This window comes from Herpailurus yagouaroundi, unplaced genomic scaffold, assembly GCF_014898765.1.
Source record: "Herpailurus yagouaroundi ecotype Mexico unplaced genomic scaffold, PumYag 215, whole genome shotgun sequence".
Classification (NCBI taxonomy): domain Eukaryota; kingdom Metazoa; phylum Chordata; class Mammalia; order Carnivora; family Felidae; genus Herpailurus; species Herpailurus yagouaroundi.
In genome coordinates, this window is record NW_024412446.1 from 8,156,368 (window position 1) to 8,174,380 (window position 18,013).

General features: G+C 39.4%; 1 protein-coding gene across 2 annotated transcripts in view; it reads right to left on the reverse strand.

The window, feature by feature from the left end:
• BLMH (bleomycin hydrolase) overlaps nucleotides 1-18,013 on the reverse strand; it is a 46,763-nt gene that overhangs the window by 4,466 nt on the left and 24,284 nt on the right. Inside the window, exons 7-12 of one of the 2 annotated variants that reach the window (XR_005784698.1) lie at nucleotides 17,474-17,629; nucleotides 16,424-16,582; nucleotides 16,243-16,310; nucleotides 14,781-14,898; nucleotides 14,281-14,364; nucleotides 11,747-11,818 (exon numbers count right to left, since the gene is read on the reverse strand). Coding sequence is in view for 1 of the 2 variants with exons in the window: in XM_040455443.1 (XP_040311377.1) it covers nucleotides 11,749-11,818; nucleotides 14,781-14,898; nucleotides 16,243-16,310; nucleotides 16,424-16,582; nucleotides 17,474-17,629 (571 nt within the window). In the remaining variant the exon portion in view is untranslated. Of the gene's footprint in view, nucleotides 1-11,746; nucleotides 11,819-14,280; nucleotides 14,365-14,780; nucleotides 14,899-16,242; nucleotides 16,311-16,423; nucleotides 16,583-17,473; nucleotides 17,630-18,013 lie in introns of those variants that run through there. The other variant, XM_040455443.1, reaches the window with a different exon arrangement.

Sequence of the window (18,013 nt, forward strand, 5' to 3'; positions counted from 1 at the left end):
GGACTGTCAAGGCCTCATTAAATCACTGCCAATCTTTCACCTGATGGTGATAATGCAAGGTTGAGGAAAGCCTCCGAGAAAGGAAAGCAAAACCTCACTGGCATTGTTCTATTTCCAACTTCCTAATAAATAGTGAGAAACAGCTTCATGGAACATAGCCAGTCATTTAAAATGAAGTTGCAAAGGCTATGTAGCAACATGGGAAATATTTAAGTGATAAAAGTAAAGTATATTAAAAATGATATACCCTATATAATTACAACCATGTTACAAATCCAGATACACAGGTGAAAAAAACTTACAAAAAAATAACAAAATGATAATTTTATACAACAGGGTAGGTGATTTTCCTATCAATTTCTGAATTCTTATATTGGTTTTTGACTTCAAATACTAAAGATTACCCAAATAATTAACGCATATTAGAACAGATTTTGGAAGCATGGGAGGAGGAGGAACAACACAAGGAGGAAGAGGAAGAGGTGGATGAGGAGAAGAAGAGAATAAATTTAAAAACAGCCTACAATCCCACCACCTTGGGATAAGCCCTGTCCACGTTTTACATATAGCCTTTGATAGTTACTGTGGGTAGACTCTATACATTTAATAAAATGAGACATCATACACACTCTTTTATTACAAAGTACCACACAAGCTGTTTTCCAATGCATCTCTTTCCATATTGATTAAAAAAAAAAATACATCTATCTACACAATTTTTAAGCGCTGAATTTGTATGAGTAAACCAATTATGATCAATCCCCTAATGTTGAAGTCTGGATTATGTTTTCATGCTTAGAAACAACATTGCTATAAATATTTTTGCAACTAAATCTTTGTACACATCCTTAATTATTTAATTTTCTTATGTGTGTTTGCTTGCTATTTACAGTTTTCTTTTGTAAAGTGCCTGTCTGGCATCTCTGCCTATTTCACCTGGTGTGCTTGCCCTTTTCGTAGTGATCAGTAATAACACACTATATATTTATATATTATAATGGTGGCATACATTTTTTCCTATCATATAATTTTCACTCTAATTTAGTCTAGGATGCTTTCTAGTCAACTAAAACTTTTTACTTTCATGAAATCAAATTTATTAATCTTTTCCTTTATGATTTCTAACTTTGGTGCTATGCTTAATAAACATTTTTCTACTATTACAATAAAAAATAAGAGAAAAAAAGAACGATAAATGGTAAGAAAACATTGTAAGCATAGTCTAAATGAAAACCCACCACTCACTAAGGCCTTGGCACAGTCTAGTCTCCAATTAGGAACATATACAATTTCAACAGATAATTAAATGGTGATAATCTGTCAACCACTTTTGTTGGGTACCCACCGTATAAAGCCGTTGTAATACCTTACATTTCTATTGAGTGTGTTGCAAATGTGCAAAATGACACAATCCCTTGAAATGGAATTTGGCAATATCTAGACAAATTTCAAATGCATTCACCGCCTTCACTAATGCCATTTCTGGGACTTTATCCCACAGACACACAATACTTGCATGAACATAGTGTGTATTTATGCACAATAACTAACACTTTTTTAGCACTTACTATATGCCAAGCACTGCTCTAAGCATTGTGCATATACTAACTCACTGCAATACTGTTTGTAATAGCAAAAAACTGGAAGTACCCCAAGTTCCATTAGTAAGGGAACTGACTGAATAAACTATGGTACATTCAGACAATGGAAAATAATGAAGCTGTCTCGATATGGAAACATACTGATATGAAATGCCTCCAAGACACGCTGTTTAGAGGAGTGACAGCAAGAGGCAGAGCAGGGTAATACGGCGTGTTACCTCTGCTGCACTAAACCACACTGCAAACATACAACGAAACTAACAGAAATGGTAACCTGAAAGAAGGGAAGGGGAAGGGAGTGGAGAGGGACAGAAATGGAAAAAAAGCCTTCTCTTTATATGCTTTCTGGTAATTTGATTTTGGAACAATGTGATTTTATCATTTGCCAAAAGAATTACACTTTCAAAAGCAAAACAAAACAAAGGCATATGCATAAATCTGTAGGAAGCTTCACTTCACAATGCAGTTTCACATCCACTGCCCTTGTTTTGATTTTAATCCTACAACAATGCTACAAGGCAGGAAGGGTTGGTATGAATTGTCTAAAGTCGTGTAGCCAGTAAGTAAAGCCCGCATTCAAACCTCCGTCTTCAAATTCAGAGTCTTTTCCATGAGGTTCAGCTTCCTTCTAGAGAGTGCTCAGAGGCTAGGTAGTTATGGCTTAGGCAATAAATAACACACGTAATCTAGTTCAGGCAACTGAACTTCACCTGCTCACACATTCCACATCAGCAGTCATGTGCCCAGTTTTTGTGAGGTTTGCTTATAAGGTATTTTGTATCTTTAAATCAGAGATGCCACGTGTTCCAAGGGCATGCATTGAGAAGACAGAGAACAGGTTGGGGTGGATGTTTCAAAAACAAAAGAGAGAGAGAGAGAGAAAGAAAGGGAACCGCAAGTGCCATTTATGAGACAAACATTGGACACTGATATGAGAAGAGGCTTCTTTTCCCTCCAGAGTTAACACAAAAGTTTGGCTATACGGTGAGTTTGGCTATTCAATTTCCTGAACCTTTCACTGATAAGAGAAAGGATACTCTTATAGCTTGGTATTACCTGTGGCTTTCCAACCCCCCCCCCCCCCTTCCAGAAACAAAAGCTAGAGAACTTACAGAGTGAAAAATATGGTAGGGAAAGAGAGCTGTTTTGGCTTGTGGGCTGTGTTTCTTTAAGCCATCAAATCACAACCAAATTTAGTTATAGCAGAAGCACAGGCTACTGAAGAAGTGTCCTCTGCTAAGGAGTCCAGAAGAAGCCTGTCTACCTCAGGGCTGAGGAGAAATGGCAACGTACCAACCAGTCTGATTTCTCCTTTTCCTGGACCCGTGAGCACGACCCAGGCGAGCCTGAGAGCACACACAATTCTGCCAGATCTTGAACGATGGACAGGAGAGGCAAGTACAGATTTAGGTGTCATCCAAGGGTCTATTTTCTCACTGAAACTCAATGACTTCTCTCTGACCCCAAAACTATCATGACTCCTGTTTCAGGCAAAGCTTGCTTTTCAATCTCGAAAGCTCACACTATTTCTTGGCCTCATGCCTCAGATGTGCTGAAGCACGCTCCACGTGCCAAGACCCCTCCTCAGCTACCCTTTCTCTGGCTGGCCTCCCACTTCCTTTCCAAAAAAAGTCGCAACCCTAACACCTTTCTTCAGGCTCCACGCACCCTTGAAGACTCACTAAGGAGCCTTCACAGTTCAGTCACTCACCAGCTACCTTACAGTTTACCCCTATAGTATGCTGCACTTCATCCCTATAATTAAAAACTACATGTGCGGCAAGATTTACAACCTCAATCGTCCCAGCTTCAATCCTGCCCTCTCACTGCACCTAGCATTTGAAGGGATTAGTCCTGCTGCTGATGTGGCAGAACAGCATCCCCATCCCTCGTACAGTTTCCAAAACCTGCCTAAACGCCTTTTCCCTGGATGCATCTTCTGACTGCTCTGCCGCAGCACGATTTACCACCACGTTCTCCCGGATGCCATCTAGTCCCTTGACTCCTTGCTAACCCCTCACCCACCTCAGCTTCAGTGTCTTCCTCCTGTCTCCCCTTTGTGGGGGCCCTCCCCAGTTCCCATTTCTCCGTCATCTGCCCCTCTTGGAGAAATCATCTCCTTTTCCTTTTCTGGGTCTACTTATCCTATATCTTACAGTCTGAGGAGCACACCATGAGTGCCGCTTCTGTCACATCATGGCCCTCTTCAAATCCCCTTCCTGCATCCCTGATGAAGAAGTATAAATTCCTTGGTGGGCCAGACATTCACTCCACCGTGGTCTGCGCACGGTTCCCTGCACCCCATCAATAAATGTGAGGTGATGCTCCTGCTAATGGTTTTTCCACAGCACTAGGTTTATTCACCTCCACTGCTTTCTCTCACGAAACTAAGCCCACAAGATGAGTTACTCATCCGGTAAACTGGTGATGTAGCACGATGGTTGCACTACAGTCCTGAATTCTTAAGAGGTCTGAAACTGGAAGCGAGGGCAGGTTAAACAGCTCTCCTCTAGAAGAGAAAGTTTAAGGGGCCTTCTTCTTGTTCTGCCTTCATTTGTCCATAGGTAATACTAGCGACAGTCACAATGACAGCTAATATTCCGAACACTTCTTATATGCCTGGTACAGTTGTCGCGACAACCCGAGGTAGGTATGATTATTATCCCCACTTTATAGATGAGAAGCATAAGGCTTAGGTAGGATAAATACCATGACCAAGGTTATACCGCCAATAGGTGGGACTGCCAGGACCTGGGCGGTCTGGCGCTGGGTTCTGTGCTTCACCTTTATCCTTCTGAAACTAATGCAAATACACCTTGGAGACGATCAGGTGAAAACAGTAGAAAGCAAACACATGGCACAAAACTCTACGATGAATATGAGGATATTTGTCCCTGAAACTTATGCCTGGTTACAGGTCAAGAGGAGCCACTGTCCCATAGTTTGTCCCCTCTCACAAACGGTAGCCCTTCTTAGTCATACACTTTGATAAGGAAGCAGCGGTCGATCCGAGATCACAAGCTTCCTTTGTTTCACTCACTCACATGTACTATTTTTTAGCCCAAGTCATGCAGCCTCTTTGGTTAATAAAGATAGAGGATGAGAAGTCCCTTTGAAAGAACTCTGATACTTGGTAACAGCAGCACTTTTCCCAAGCTAGAAGAGACATGAAAACCCTGCAGTGCAATAACAAATTTGTATCTTGCCCCCTTCCAGAAAGTCAGAAGCCTCTGTTTTTAGTTCATATAATTTTCTCGTTTCAGTATATTCAGCTCAATATTATCTATAATTTACATTACTTGTGCCAGAAATACAAAACTGAATTTCAAATAGGTCTGCAAATAACAGGTTACCTTTTATAGGTAATAAACATTTTTTTTTTTTAATTTTTTTTTTCAACGTTTATTTATTTTTGGGACAGAAAGAGACAGAGCATGAACGGGGGAGGGGCAGAGAGAGAGGGAGACACAGAATCGGAAACAGGCTCCAGGCTCTGAGCCATCAGCCCAGAGCCCGACGCGGGGCTCGAACTCCCGGACCGCGAGATCGTGACCTGGCTGAAGTCGGACGCTCAACCGACTGCGCCACCCAGGCGCCCCTAGGTAATAAACATTTTTAGGGAAGCTGCCTCTGTCAAACTAAGAAATCTGAGTCCGAATTCTATCTCTGACACAGTGCAATCCAAGTAAATCAAAACCTCTCAACAAGTTTCAGTTTTTTCACATAAAACATGGGCATAATCACCCATACTCCTATCCTGAGTTACTCTACCTTGATACCAGGAGGAGAAATAAATACAAACGCATCAGCAAATTTTGAATTCTTATGAAGCAAGATGCTATGAGCTATATATACTGAGTACCTCTGACAGAAATACAGAATACCCATTAAACTCTTCAGAGTTATGTAATAGCATACAGTTTGAAAAATGCTTTCATACATTATTTCATTTGATGGGTATATACAAACTGTAGGACATCATAAGGAAACAGAAATTACATGTTACTGATAGAGGAATGTGAAACCGTAAGGACTTAAATTACTTTCCAGGATCTACAATCAAGAAAGTAGTCACTGTCTCTCCTGGTTCCACAATATGATATTAGATGAAGTATATGAGGACTTTTTTTTGCCTAGCTTTGGACATACTGTCTCCAAAATCATATGGGATAGTTTGGCTGGTGAGGCTGGTTTTCCGGAAGTAGGAGAAGTCCATATATAATCTGAATCAGCCACATAAATTTCTTTCTAGAGTAATCTCTAATATGCCGAAGTCTCTTTAATTGAAATCACCAAGAGACTCTCTTTTAGGAGAAAGTCTGAAAATTCCATTAAAATGAAATCAGGAACGTGGGGCGCCTGGGTGGCGCAGTCGGTTGAGCATCCGACTTCAGCCAGGTCACAATCTCGCGGTCCGTGAGTTTGAGCCCCGCGTCAGGCTCTGGGCTGATGGCTCGGAGCCTGGAGCCTGTTTCTGATTCTGTGTCTCCCTCTCTCTCTGCCCCTCCCCCATTCATGCTCTGTCTCTCTCTGTCCCAAAAAATAAATAAACGTTGAAAAAAAAATTAAAAAAAAAAAAAATGAAATCAGGAACAGAGAGGCTACTTGTAAGAAAAGATGAAGAATATAGGTTAAAAACAAATTCAAATGTTCATGTATCTGAAAGGCACAACAGGAATTTGAAAAATGAAAAACTAATCTTGGTTCAAAATGAAAACTAGGAGAGACAAAATTAAAAAAAAAATTTTTTTTAACGTTTATTTATTATTGAGAGACAGAGAGAGACAGAGCATGAGCATGGGAGGGGCAGAGAGAGGGGGAGAACCAGAATCCGAAGCAGGCTCCAGGCTCCGAGCTGTCAGCACAGAGCCCAATGAGGGGCTCAAACCCACAAACTGAGATTATGACCTGAGCCAAAGTCAGACGCTTAACCGACTGAGCCACCCACGCGCCCAAGGAGAGACAAAATTTTTAAAAGAAATATTTTCTTTCAGTGACCACTGCAGGATGAAAATAATATTCTCCCTACCCTCACTTAAAGACTGTGTTATTTAGTATATTGAGAAACTAAATAAGAACTATGTTATGACAACTCCATGTTCAGAGCTCTGCTGTATCAGATTTTAAAACTAGAATACCATCTCATGACTAAGTGAACGCATTGGAGAAGTAAAGTTCCATCATAAGACTGGTTCATTAGGAGGAACATCCAAGAATTCAATTTATTGATGATCAGAAACACCTTGTTATATGCATGACAGAAAGCCAATAATTATTGAAGCTGGGTGATGGGCACGTGGAAGTTCCTTAGTACTATTCTGTTTATATGTGCTTAAAATTATCCATGATAAAAAAACAAGAAAAACAAACAAACACATTATAAAGCAGCATGGACAAAATAATTCTGGGAAATTTGGGATATTTACATAGTTTTTTACTTGCTCAACTCACAACGTGCTAAATTTGAACATAAAACTTCACAAGATACCCCACGCCGCTCCCTTATTATTCACATTCCCAGCCATAAATGGTGCTCTAGGAGCCCAGTTTCCCGACATCAGCCATTTACACGATGTCTCCAATCCTTTATAGTTTTATATGTTCCCTCAACCACTAGTTTCCGATCACCAAAGATCATGAATTGTTCTGTTGTTCTGTTATTCCATGAGTGGAATAGAAGCTACAAGAACAGAGAAACTGAGAGGAAGTAGAGTTCAGTGGTTAAGAAAACTGGCTCTAGTGTCAGACTTTCTGGGTATAATTCTGGTTCTATCACTTATTATCTAGATGACCTGCAGGTTATTTTGGCTTGAAGAGTGTCCTCTTTTCAAGTGATTTTCTGACTAAGAGAAACACCAAAGGTTATTTCCTCTATTTTAAATTCTTAAATACTTTACAAACCATTTGACTCTAATAAGTCTACCAACTTCTCCAAATGGTAGGCAGTGTAACAAGTCCCAAGGTCTGTTCCCTTATCCAGTTGTGAAATTCATTTCTTTTTTTTTTTTAAGATTTTAATTTTTTTAAGTAAACGCTACACTCAACGTGGGGCTTGAACTCACAACCTTAAGATCAAGAGTCACATGCTCTACCGACTGAGCCAGCTAGGCACGCCCCCCCCCCCTTTTCTGATTCGATCCATAAACGTACAAAACACACAGCTAAGTATTTTAAGAAGCAGGTGCAAAAAGAAAGCCTTGTTGGTAATACAACATGTTAGATATGCATCCAATTTTCAGGCCAGTTGACCAAGAATACTGGAATTCACCAACATGAAGTAACCCAATGGGCCCAGTAAGACAAGAATGAATTTCTCTTTTTATATCTCTTGTGGTCAGAAAGTACTTTTGTTCACTTGGGGAAACAGGACCGATGGGGAAGACCAAAGCCAGGACTGAGGAGAGGGCAAGGGCAGCATGCCTAAGTATCTCTGCTCTGTTTACATCTGGCTTGTATTATCAACACTGCTTTTTCAGAAACCATCAATCTTAACAGGCAGAAATCCCAAAGAGAATAGTAACAAACTGTTAACAATGTTATCTACAGAAACAAAATCCCAGCATTGCTGTTTAAGGCTGTCATGTCTCCAGAGGGAGCACAAACAGAGCTTCTGCTTCGCACATGCCAGCCAATGCCCACCAGGATGCCAGACAGGAGGGCCTCACTGGGGTAAACACATATTGCCAGCATAACAACATACTACACACACTCTCCTAAGGTCAGGCCAAGTATGCTAATGAAGTTAGATTTATGTTTTCTTTCCTTCCTTCCTGTTAAGTAAAAAAGAACATCACTAAGAAACACATGAAAATAATTTATTTATTTTGGCTTTGAATGAACTATTCCTTATTCCCCACTCCTCAATTTCTTAGCTTTTAGTTCTCCACTGAAATGCTTTGCTCTGCATAATCTCAGGCATTTTAGTTATTCAAGAACAACAAAAAAGTTAGTTTAATCTTAACTAGATAGCTGAAGATTTCACCAAGGATTACAGGCAGATCACAAGGATCAAGACCTCAGTTCTCTCAACATAATGGAGTAAGTTAGCAAAAATAAAACTTTTATTGAGTAAGTAAAGAGGTATAGTTGAATGGGAAAAAAATAATAGTGGCCCAGAATCCTCTTTAAGAGTAGTTAGGTCCAAAGTAATAAAGGCAATAACTCACACTACACAAAAAGAGCACTTGTCTGACTTCATGTGTTTATTCTCTCTTAAATGGATACTACCATGTAGTGTAAACCCTGAGAGGTTTTTTGTTGTTGTTGTTGTTTTGTAATGCAAGTGCCTGACTTAGGCTTTGATTGCAATGGCATCCACTGCCAAGATGTTTATCTCAAATAAACACATTGTCAGCCACATGACTAGAGAAAGAGCCAGGCCACCTCCCCCAACTGAGGCTCCTTTGTTTTAGAAATCCTAGTTGATTTCAATAACTGACCATTTAGGCCACTTGCTTCTTCTCTTCCCACGCTTTAAGTTCCTGCTCTTATGTTTTAAATTCACCAATAAACAGTGAGCCTGCAAAACCCTAGTTTCCCATCCTCAATTCTATTTAAAGCAGAACCTCAGGTATGTGCATGCTCTCTGTCTACCTGTGACCTCAATGTCTGGCCCCACGTGAGCTGTGTAATTTCCAGGTTCTGTAAGCAATAAACTTTTACTTTTTCAAAGTTTCCTGGTGGTTACCACTTAAGGGTATCCTGTAATCATAGTAAAAACCACAAGGGCGGTCAAGCCACGACACCGGCTAGGGACAGGCTGAGACCAACAAAAAACACTACTATCTATAAATTGAGTGACTGTGACAGATGGAAAAACATCACAGAAGCAAGCCAACAGGTCCAGGCTCATCTAAACAAACCATAACTTTAGTCCACTTCCTAGACACTAACCATTATGGACACAAGCCCAATTACAAGGGACCAAATTAGACCAAAAATGAAACAGAAGCTACAGAGGTCCATCTGAAGCAGTATCTTATGTTGTAAAATGTTACAAATATCAAATCCTTCCAAATTAAGACAAGCTATTCCTCTGCATCCATTTCTTAACTACTACCAATTTGCAGATGTAACTGAATTATGAGTGTCCGTTACTTTCTGCTAGGTTTGTTAAGGTTTCTACTCCTCTCCACCTGATCCCTATGTGTATTTGTCTTAAAACAAAATTCATCATATAAGGAATCACCAATTTTAAAATATGCTGCACTTGGGGGGGTACCCAGGTGGCTCAGTCAGTTAAGCGTCTAATTTTTGATTTCAGCTCAGGTCATGATCTTGCGGTTCATGGGTTTGAGATCCGCATTGGGCTCTGCGCTGATGCTGATGGTATGGAGACTGCTTGGGATTCTGTCTCCCTCTCTCTCTGCCCCTCCTCTAACGTGCATGCTCTCTCTCTCTCTCAAAAATAAGCATTGAAATATATTATACTTTAATTCACACCAGTTAATTAATTCGTGCCCACAATCACAGAATAACAGCAGGGAGATATGCAACTATCTGATGATGAACTGCACTAACAGCCCTGGTATTTATAAACACCGAGCTGCTGAGTTTTACGGCAGATCCTGGGAATGGTTAGTCAAAATCTACCAATGATCCTATCACGGGGAGATGAAAAGACTTGGAATGACAAATTAAATGGCTTCCAGGTTTTGGCTGTCATGTATGGGCCCATGCTGCTGAATCACAGCACACTCAAGTTTAAAACTCAGGTTAACAGACTCTTCTAAGACAGTAGTTTGCAAATATAAATGACTGACGCCCCATCTGCTCACTTCCAAGTCTCCACACCCTTTCTTCTCCATCTTTGACCCTTGGAAATCCTACGGCTCTGAAAAACATGGCTGGGAAATCACTATCTAAACATACAGGGAGGCAACAGGCAAAGAGCTGCTGAGATCTCTATTTTCTTTTTCAATAAGGATGTTTCCGGCTGATTCCTGATTGGTGGGATGTATGCTGAAGTTTGATTCTAAGTGTTTGGGTATCTACTGGATTTCCTACCTACTTCTTCTCAGTCTCCTAACTGGTCTAGTAAGCTGTGGTTATGGTGTTTTTCCTAACCAGAATCCACTGACTAATGTTAAGAATATGGGCTGTGGAGGGCGCCTGGGTGGCTCAGTCGGTTAGACGTCCGACTTCAGCCCAGGTCACGATCTTGCGGTCCATGAGTTCGAGCCCCGTGTCGGGCTCTGGGCTGATGGCTCAGAGCCTGGAGCCTGCTTCTGATTCTGTGTCTCCCTCTCTCTCTGCCCCTCTCCTGTTCATGCTCTGTCTCTCTCTGTCTCAAAAATAAATAAACGTTAAAAAAAAAAATTTTTTTTTAAAAAGAATATGGGCTGTGGGAAAGAGTGGCTACAAAATGCCACCAGCACACACGTACAATACTCTATGGTGGTTGCCACTTTGGGTTTGAAACCCTAAAAATTAAAGCATAAAAACACCTTAGAAGGCTTTGATCTACTATGAAAAACTGTCTTGAAATATATGGTCTCAAAATTTGCAAGGATATACCCTAAACTGTTAGTCAATGGTGATCTCTGGCTGATATCACTATTAGAAATTTTTATTTTCTTCACATTGCTTATATATCTATTTATTTTTCTCCAACTCATATTACCTATTACCTGTTAGCTTTTAGCCTAATTACTATAATGTCCTTATGACTTCTGCCTGGGTTTTGATTTGTCAGAATAGAGCAGTTCTAAACGGTAACCAGAGCACTCCTCTGCTCTTTGGACTTCTAAGGACTCTCCAATAAATGCCTAAAGTTTCTTGCCAATCCTATTCTACCACTCAGAAGGCTTTAACTTTCTGGAGAGCGCAGTAGGTGAAAATACACCAAATAGCATTTGGTCATTGGTCAAGTGATTCTGGCACAAGATCTAGAAGGGTCAGCATGGTTTAGAATGAATGCTAGCACATATTGGTGTCAGAGATAAACTGTGGGTTCTGGCATACCATGCTGGTCACAGGGATTGTGGGGGCACACCAGATCCTTAGATTTTCCATAGAATAATCTAGCTAATAGACTAATTACTGAAAAATACTCCACACTAGTGCAGCTTTTTACTCATATGTCTTAGGAGGCAGAGTAGCACCGACTCCAGTCAACCCCGAGTTAGTATTATCCGATTAAGCTCACCTTTGTGGCCATGATCTTCACCCCATGAATTCTCCACTCTCCATTTCACAAATGTACCATCCTGATCATCCTGCAAAAAAGTGGATAACAGTGTATGGTCGGAAACTAGATCCCTCCTGCTGAGGTGTCACGTAATTTTAGCTCTTCTTCAACCACTTAGAAGAAACAGCCTTCTCTATGCAGCCATGATCTACATGACCAGGGCCAAATATTCTCTACTATAACTAAAGGGATACTCTAATAGAAATGGGGTTTAACTCTCGAGGTAAAAATGCAAGAAATCTAATAAATACTATTTTCTCCATTACACTGTAGTCTATACTAAAAATAAGCATAATAAAATGCTCCTTGGCTGAAAATACAAAATATTAAATTACTAAAAGTGGTGAATACCATCTGAAGACGGGGACCCTTGCTTTTAATCAATTAGCATTCTTTGTAAAGGCTTCCCACTATATTGATTATAGAAATGATTCTAAGACCTAGTCAGAGTTTTAAAAAGAAAACAAATAGGGGCGCCTGGGTGGCGCAGTCGGTTAAGCGTCCGACTTCAGCCAGGTCACGATCTCGCGGTCCGGGAGTTCGAGCCCCGCGTCGGGCTCTGGGCTGATGGCTCAGAGCCTGGAGCCTGCTTCCGATTCTGTGTCTCCCTCTCCCTCTCTCTCTGCCCCTCCCCCGTTCATGCTCTGTCTCTCTCTGTCCCAAAAATAAATAAACGTTGAAAAAAAAAATTAAAAAAAAAAAAAAAGAAAACAAATATATTTTCATCATACAGCCTAATTTTCTCCTTAGGGGAACCAAGTAATGATACTCTCCAAATGTGCACTTTTATTGATTCAGTTACACAAGTATTGAATTTAATACAATACAGATTGAATGGCAAAGCAAAAGGACTATTTTCATAAAACAAAATCCAGATGGTTCTACCGTTCTCCCTCCTCTATCTTCATTAATAAAATAAACTCAATTATAATCTTCTTAAAGGAACAATGACACTTATCATGATAACCTTCATTTATAACCTTTACTATAGTGACACAGAAAGGGACAAGAGGAAGGCTCCATTTGGGAAAAGACTTTATTCTTTTATGTTTACCCAGGGCATTTGCTGATGTCAAAACAACTTAAATCTTTGTAGCATGAGAAGAAGAGCTGGCTACTGCATTATCTCCTAATGATTTCATCTGTCAACTCCCACTTGCATGTAACTGCATGAGTCTCAGCTACATGGGATTTGACTCTACTCTTGGCAGTTTTCTTAGATCTCAGTAATTTTCAGTCTCAGAAACAGCCCAAAATCAAATCAACAAGTTTCAAACACCCTTATCTGTACCACCCCTGCATCGCAGCCCTAGGTACCTTCAAAACCACATAATTAAACTCTACATTCTGGGGCTCGCCTATTAGATGCGTGTTCTGGTTTTCTACCCCCCTCACTGTAGAATATATTTATTTTCCTTTTAAATATCTGTATTAGATCTGTTAGAATCTGTATTACCTAGGGTCATTTATTACAATGAGTCTGCAAATGTTTCCTCTCCTTTCCTCTGCCAATGAATTCCTGCATGGCCTACATACAGCTGTTCTCTATGCCATCTACAAATATAGAATAATACCTGGACCTCCCTCATAGGGATTCCAAGAAATCAGCAACAAGAAAGAATATCCCAGAGTGTAGCTACCAGCGCTTATTTTTGTATAACCATTCAAATGCAGTGCAAACTAGTTTTGGCAGTCAAACCCCAAATTGGAGGGAAGAGAGAAATCTCAATATAAAATTCCAGTTATGATAATATAAATTCTGCTTTATATTATTAGCACATAAAGTGGCTCCATTTCCCTGAGGAAAAAATGACATCTTAATAAACCATACCAATCAAAGAATGGAAGTTCCACAGAAAATGACATAGTATGTATGATTTTTATTTCTGAGTAAGTATGTATGATTCTTAGTTCTGAAAAACAGGAATATCACACAGATGGAAAATGATAAAAAGCTGAACCTCTCCTGGAAATTACAGGCTTTTTCATTTATTTTTGTCCTTTAATAATCCTCTAAAAAATTTAAAAATTTAATTTAAGGAGCTTCACTAAATCCACCTTTAGTTATAAATCCACTAAATTTTACAATATAGCAGTCCAAACATACACATATGAACAACTCAATATTTTACTCTAAGTATTTTAGTATTTTATTTAATTTTGTATTTCATTCTATTTTTTATAGTATTTTATGAAAAGTTCCTTCTAATGTTTTGCTTCTAATGTCAAGGTAGTTATTCTGTGACTTTCCAGTGATTTGGCTACAAAAAGAATATTTCTGCTATGATGGTAAAGAATTAAAGTAGTTTGAAGCCTTTTTTTCCTTTGATCACTAGCACAGGGGTAAAATACACACTTTACAGCCTAGAAATGGGTGAGCTTATTTGTGAAAGATAAAATTTCAGTTACTGTTTCCAACACTGTGTCCTAGAAATAGTGACACTACTTTTCACAGTATTTCATAGGAAATTCTAAATACTTTATATTTACATTTTCCTGAATAGCTGTGCATAAATCCAGTAATGGGCACAAAATCCTCAAATTACTGTTCCTGAAATTTTACTGCAGAAGAATCTGAATGACAAATGAAAAGAAGGTAAGTCTAAAAACATAAGTCATCAAGATATGAACATAATTTAATTCCTTATAAATAGAAGTTATTTTATTTATAAGTTAATTCCTTATAAATAGAAGTTATCTTCTCCCCCAGGTTCTCTTGCTGATTTCTCTTCACACCAAGAACTTCCAAAGTCACAAAAAAGCTGTTCCTTCCCTACTCTCTTTGACCCAAATTCTGCTCCTCATGGAAAGTTCCTATTTTTATTACCTCTGAGCAGGCAGCCAAACCCCAAGTGACGCGAGTACAATGTTTTACTTGGAAGTTAACTTTTAACAGAAATCACATGAATGAAGCTCTCTTGGATAACAGTCTACAGGAGAATGTAGGTCCATCTGTGCAAACACTGCAGTAGGCATGCAGAGGGTCATACCTTCTCTGAGACAGCAGTGAAGGTCATGGCGTGGGTCATAAGTGACTCACCAAAAGTCAACCTCTCAGCTTTATTCATGTTCTTCAAGGAGACACCAAACACTAACTCATGATCATAGCTGTAAAAAGAATGGTAGTACAGAATAAAGACAGTACAATCAAGGGGGAAAACCGGCTTCGGGATTTAAAGGAATATAGAAGAAACTGAAGGGGCTCAACAGTTCCAAATAAATATGGGCTGTAGCATTTCAGAGAATACACATGCAGAATTTAGTCTCTCGATGGGATTCCATTCTCTATGTGTCACAAGAGTACTGAGAAAAATATGAAGTAAACATATTACTTCAATATGTTGATATTAAAATATGAAGTAATTAAACATATTACTTCAATATGTTGATATAAACATTCCCCATATCAAAAAGCTGACAAGATGAGTTTGTAATGGTCATTTTGGCAAGAAAAACCGTAAAAAAGCCTTTTTTTTTTTTTTTAAGTGTTTGTTTATTTTTGAGAGAGTGCGAGCAGGGGAGGGGCAGAGAGAGAGGGAGTCAGAGGATCTGAAGTGGGCTCAGCGCTGACAGCAGAGAGCCAGATGCGGGGCTCAAACCCACAAACCAGGAGATCATGAACCTGAGCATAAGTCAGATGCTCAACTGACTGAGCCACCCAGGAGCCCCTCCCCACCAAGAAGAAACAAAAAAACAAACTTATGAAGTAACTTAAAAAAATAAAAAAGATCTCTTCTGAGCTGAATTCATTCAGTTTCTGAATTCATTTAGATCACTGCTGACGGTGAAATTTAAATAAACAATGTCAAAAATATTGAAGAATACTGTCAAAGTTAAAAAAAAAAAACATGAATTCTCTCTTTTAGCAGATTTCTTTCCTCTGTTGTTAACTGTCAGCTAATTTCTCAACTTTTTATAAGTAACAATAAGAAAGCATAAAGGGGTGTATTTTATAATAGTCAAGGAATTTTGTATGATTTAGTTAGCAAATGAATCTTCACTGTCATAAACAACCAGGAAAATGCTTTAAAGCATACATGGAAATTAGTCCTAGTTGTCATAAAGACAAAATACATAAGGCATCAAAGAGAAGTAGTTAAGGATGAAATAGCGAATAAGAAATCTAAAAAACCTTTCATTACATCTTAAATGCACTGAGCAGACTTACAGAGCAACTATTTTTAAAAATGCTTTTCTCATATAGGATGGCTTTTCAGGAACATGCAACAATTTCAACTTAATATGAAGTATGATCTTGACTTCCCAGGTTACAGCATGTATGTACGTGGAGGTTCTGCTATGAGTCCTCAAACTCTACAAGATGGAAAGAGAGAGATCCACCCTTGACCCTTAATCTTTGGGTGAACCTGAGCTGAGTCATTTCATACCAAGAGTACACTCCAATAGCAACAACCCACAAGGGATTTTTTATTTTAAATTTCTTGTACTCACACATTCATGTCACTGAGGCCCAGCTTGCCACTGAAGTGTTTTCCAACATCGCAGCCGAACCACACAGCCTAGAAATGGAGAAAGAGGAAAAAAAGAAAGTCAACATAAATCCTATTTTCCTAATACACCAAACAAGTGGAGGTTTTAACCCCAATGTGGAAGACACAGAAACAACACCAACCTCTCCATCTTTGATGGAGGCTGCAACCATCTTCTTCAAGAAGTCAATGGGCTGGTTGTTATATAGAGTTTTTCTCCCGCCAACCATATTGCTTAAGTAGTCCACTGTGTAAACTCTGTTGTACTTGTGCTGGGGCCGAGGGTCATTCACTAAACAAATCTATTGAGATCAATACCACGTTGATTAGAACATAAAACCAGGAATGTGAAACAAGACACACACACCTCTCCTCTAAGTTCATATGTGGGCATCAAACTCATCACCTCTGCCTACAAGAAAAAAACATTACAAATACCTTGTGTTAAATAACAAAGAAACAAAAAGTGAGTCATGTGAGAGAGATTCTTACAGAATCCAGTTGGGGACACCCTTTGGGAGCTACATCTACTTGTTTTTCCTACTGGCAAGAATTGCCCCAAAACTAATTCTGAAGAACTGTATGCACGGAGTATCAAGGCAAGATAGAGATGACATCTCTATAAGATCCTTGCTCTCAAGTTACAAGACAAGCTCAACTCCTGGCAATACAGCAACCAAGCTGGGATTCCACTGATAATGTCATTTGCTTATAAGAGGGTCAAGATACCAACAAAGTAAGATTCTCTGGTCATCTTGCTAAATTGGTGGAGAAGACATGAAGAGAGCAGAAAAAACTAGGAGAGGACAGTGCTCCCTTCCACAAGAGGGTTCCTAATGAGCCCACAGTACAGAGGTACTCTGAACCCACAGTGAGAAACACCTAATCTCCTTTTATGGTCTTGCACTTGAGATTGATTCTGGGCCCAAATCATGGAAGCATGTGCGAGTTAACTGACTGCTGGCCCAAAGTTAGAAAAGTCTCTGAAGAGGAGCACTGAGGAAAGGTGACAGATCCTGAGATGATCAACTTTATAATTAAGTACATAAAATATGTCAGAGGAAGGGGGAAAAGAAGTGTGTTTAGTGTCTTGTTTGATGATCGCATGTTAACCCAAGAATCTTATGCCCTTCCCTGTAGTCAACAGGTATCTGAAAGTAAACAGCCAGTGGCTGCCAGTGCCTGTCTCCAACCTTATTTTCCATATTGAAGAGTGGCTTGACATGTTCCCTGTAAAACTCCAACGGTGTTATGGGGCCAATCTTCTGATAATTTTTATCTTTGTCTCGATACTCCCAGGTAAATGTCTCTGGTGGATTACCCAAACAAATGCACACCACTCGGAATATCTGGAAGAAAGGAGGACAAATGAGCAATGGCTAGGGAAAAGTGTTACCTCATCATTTTCCTCAAGCTTGGGAAACACAAGAAATCAGCAGCTTATTCAAGCCAGAAGTTTCACAGGAAATCTAGTACTTCCAGAAATTTGAAGGCTGATGTCTAGGACTTGAGATCATTCAACTTGTGAGTTCATAAACACTCTGAACAATACAATTCTGAAATGTTAATAGTTAGTGCTTAGGATTTTCCCTGCAAATTATACTTCTTTAGCCAAGAAACCGCTCACCACTGATACCCAATAAGATCTGGGTTGCTACTCTGGTGATTATATTTTAAGTTGCAAATAATGATGTATTTTATAAATGGATTTCCTTCCCTTTAGGCATCTAGGT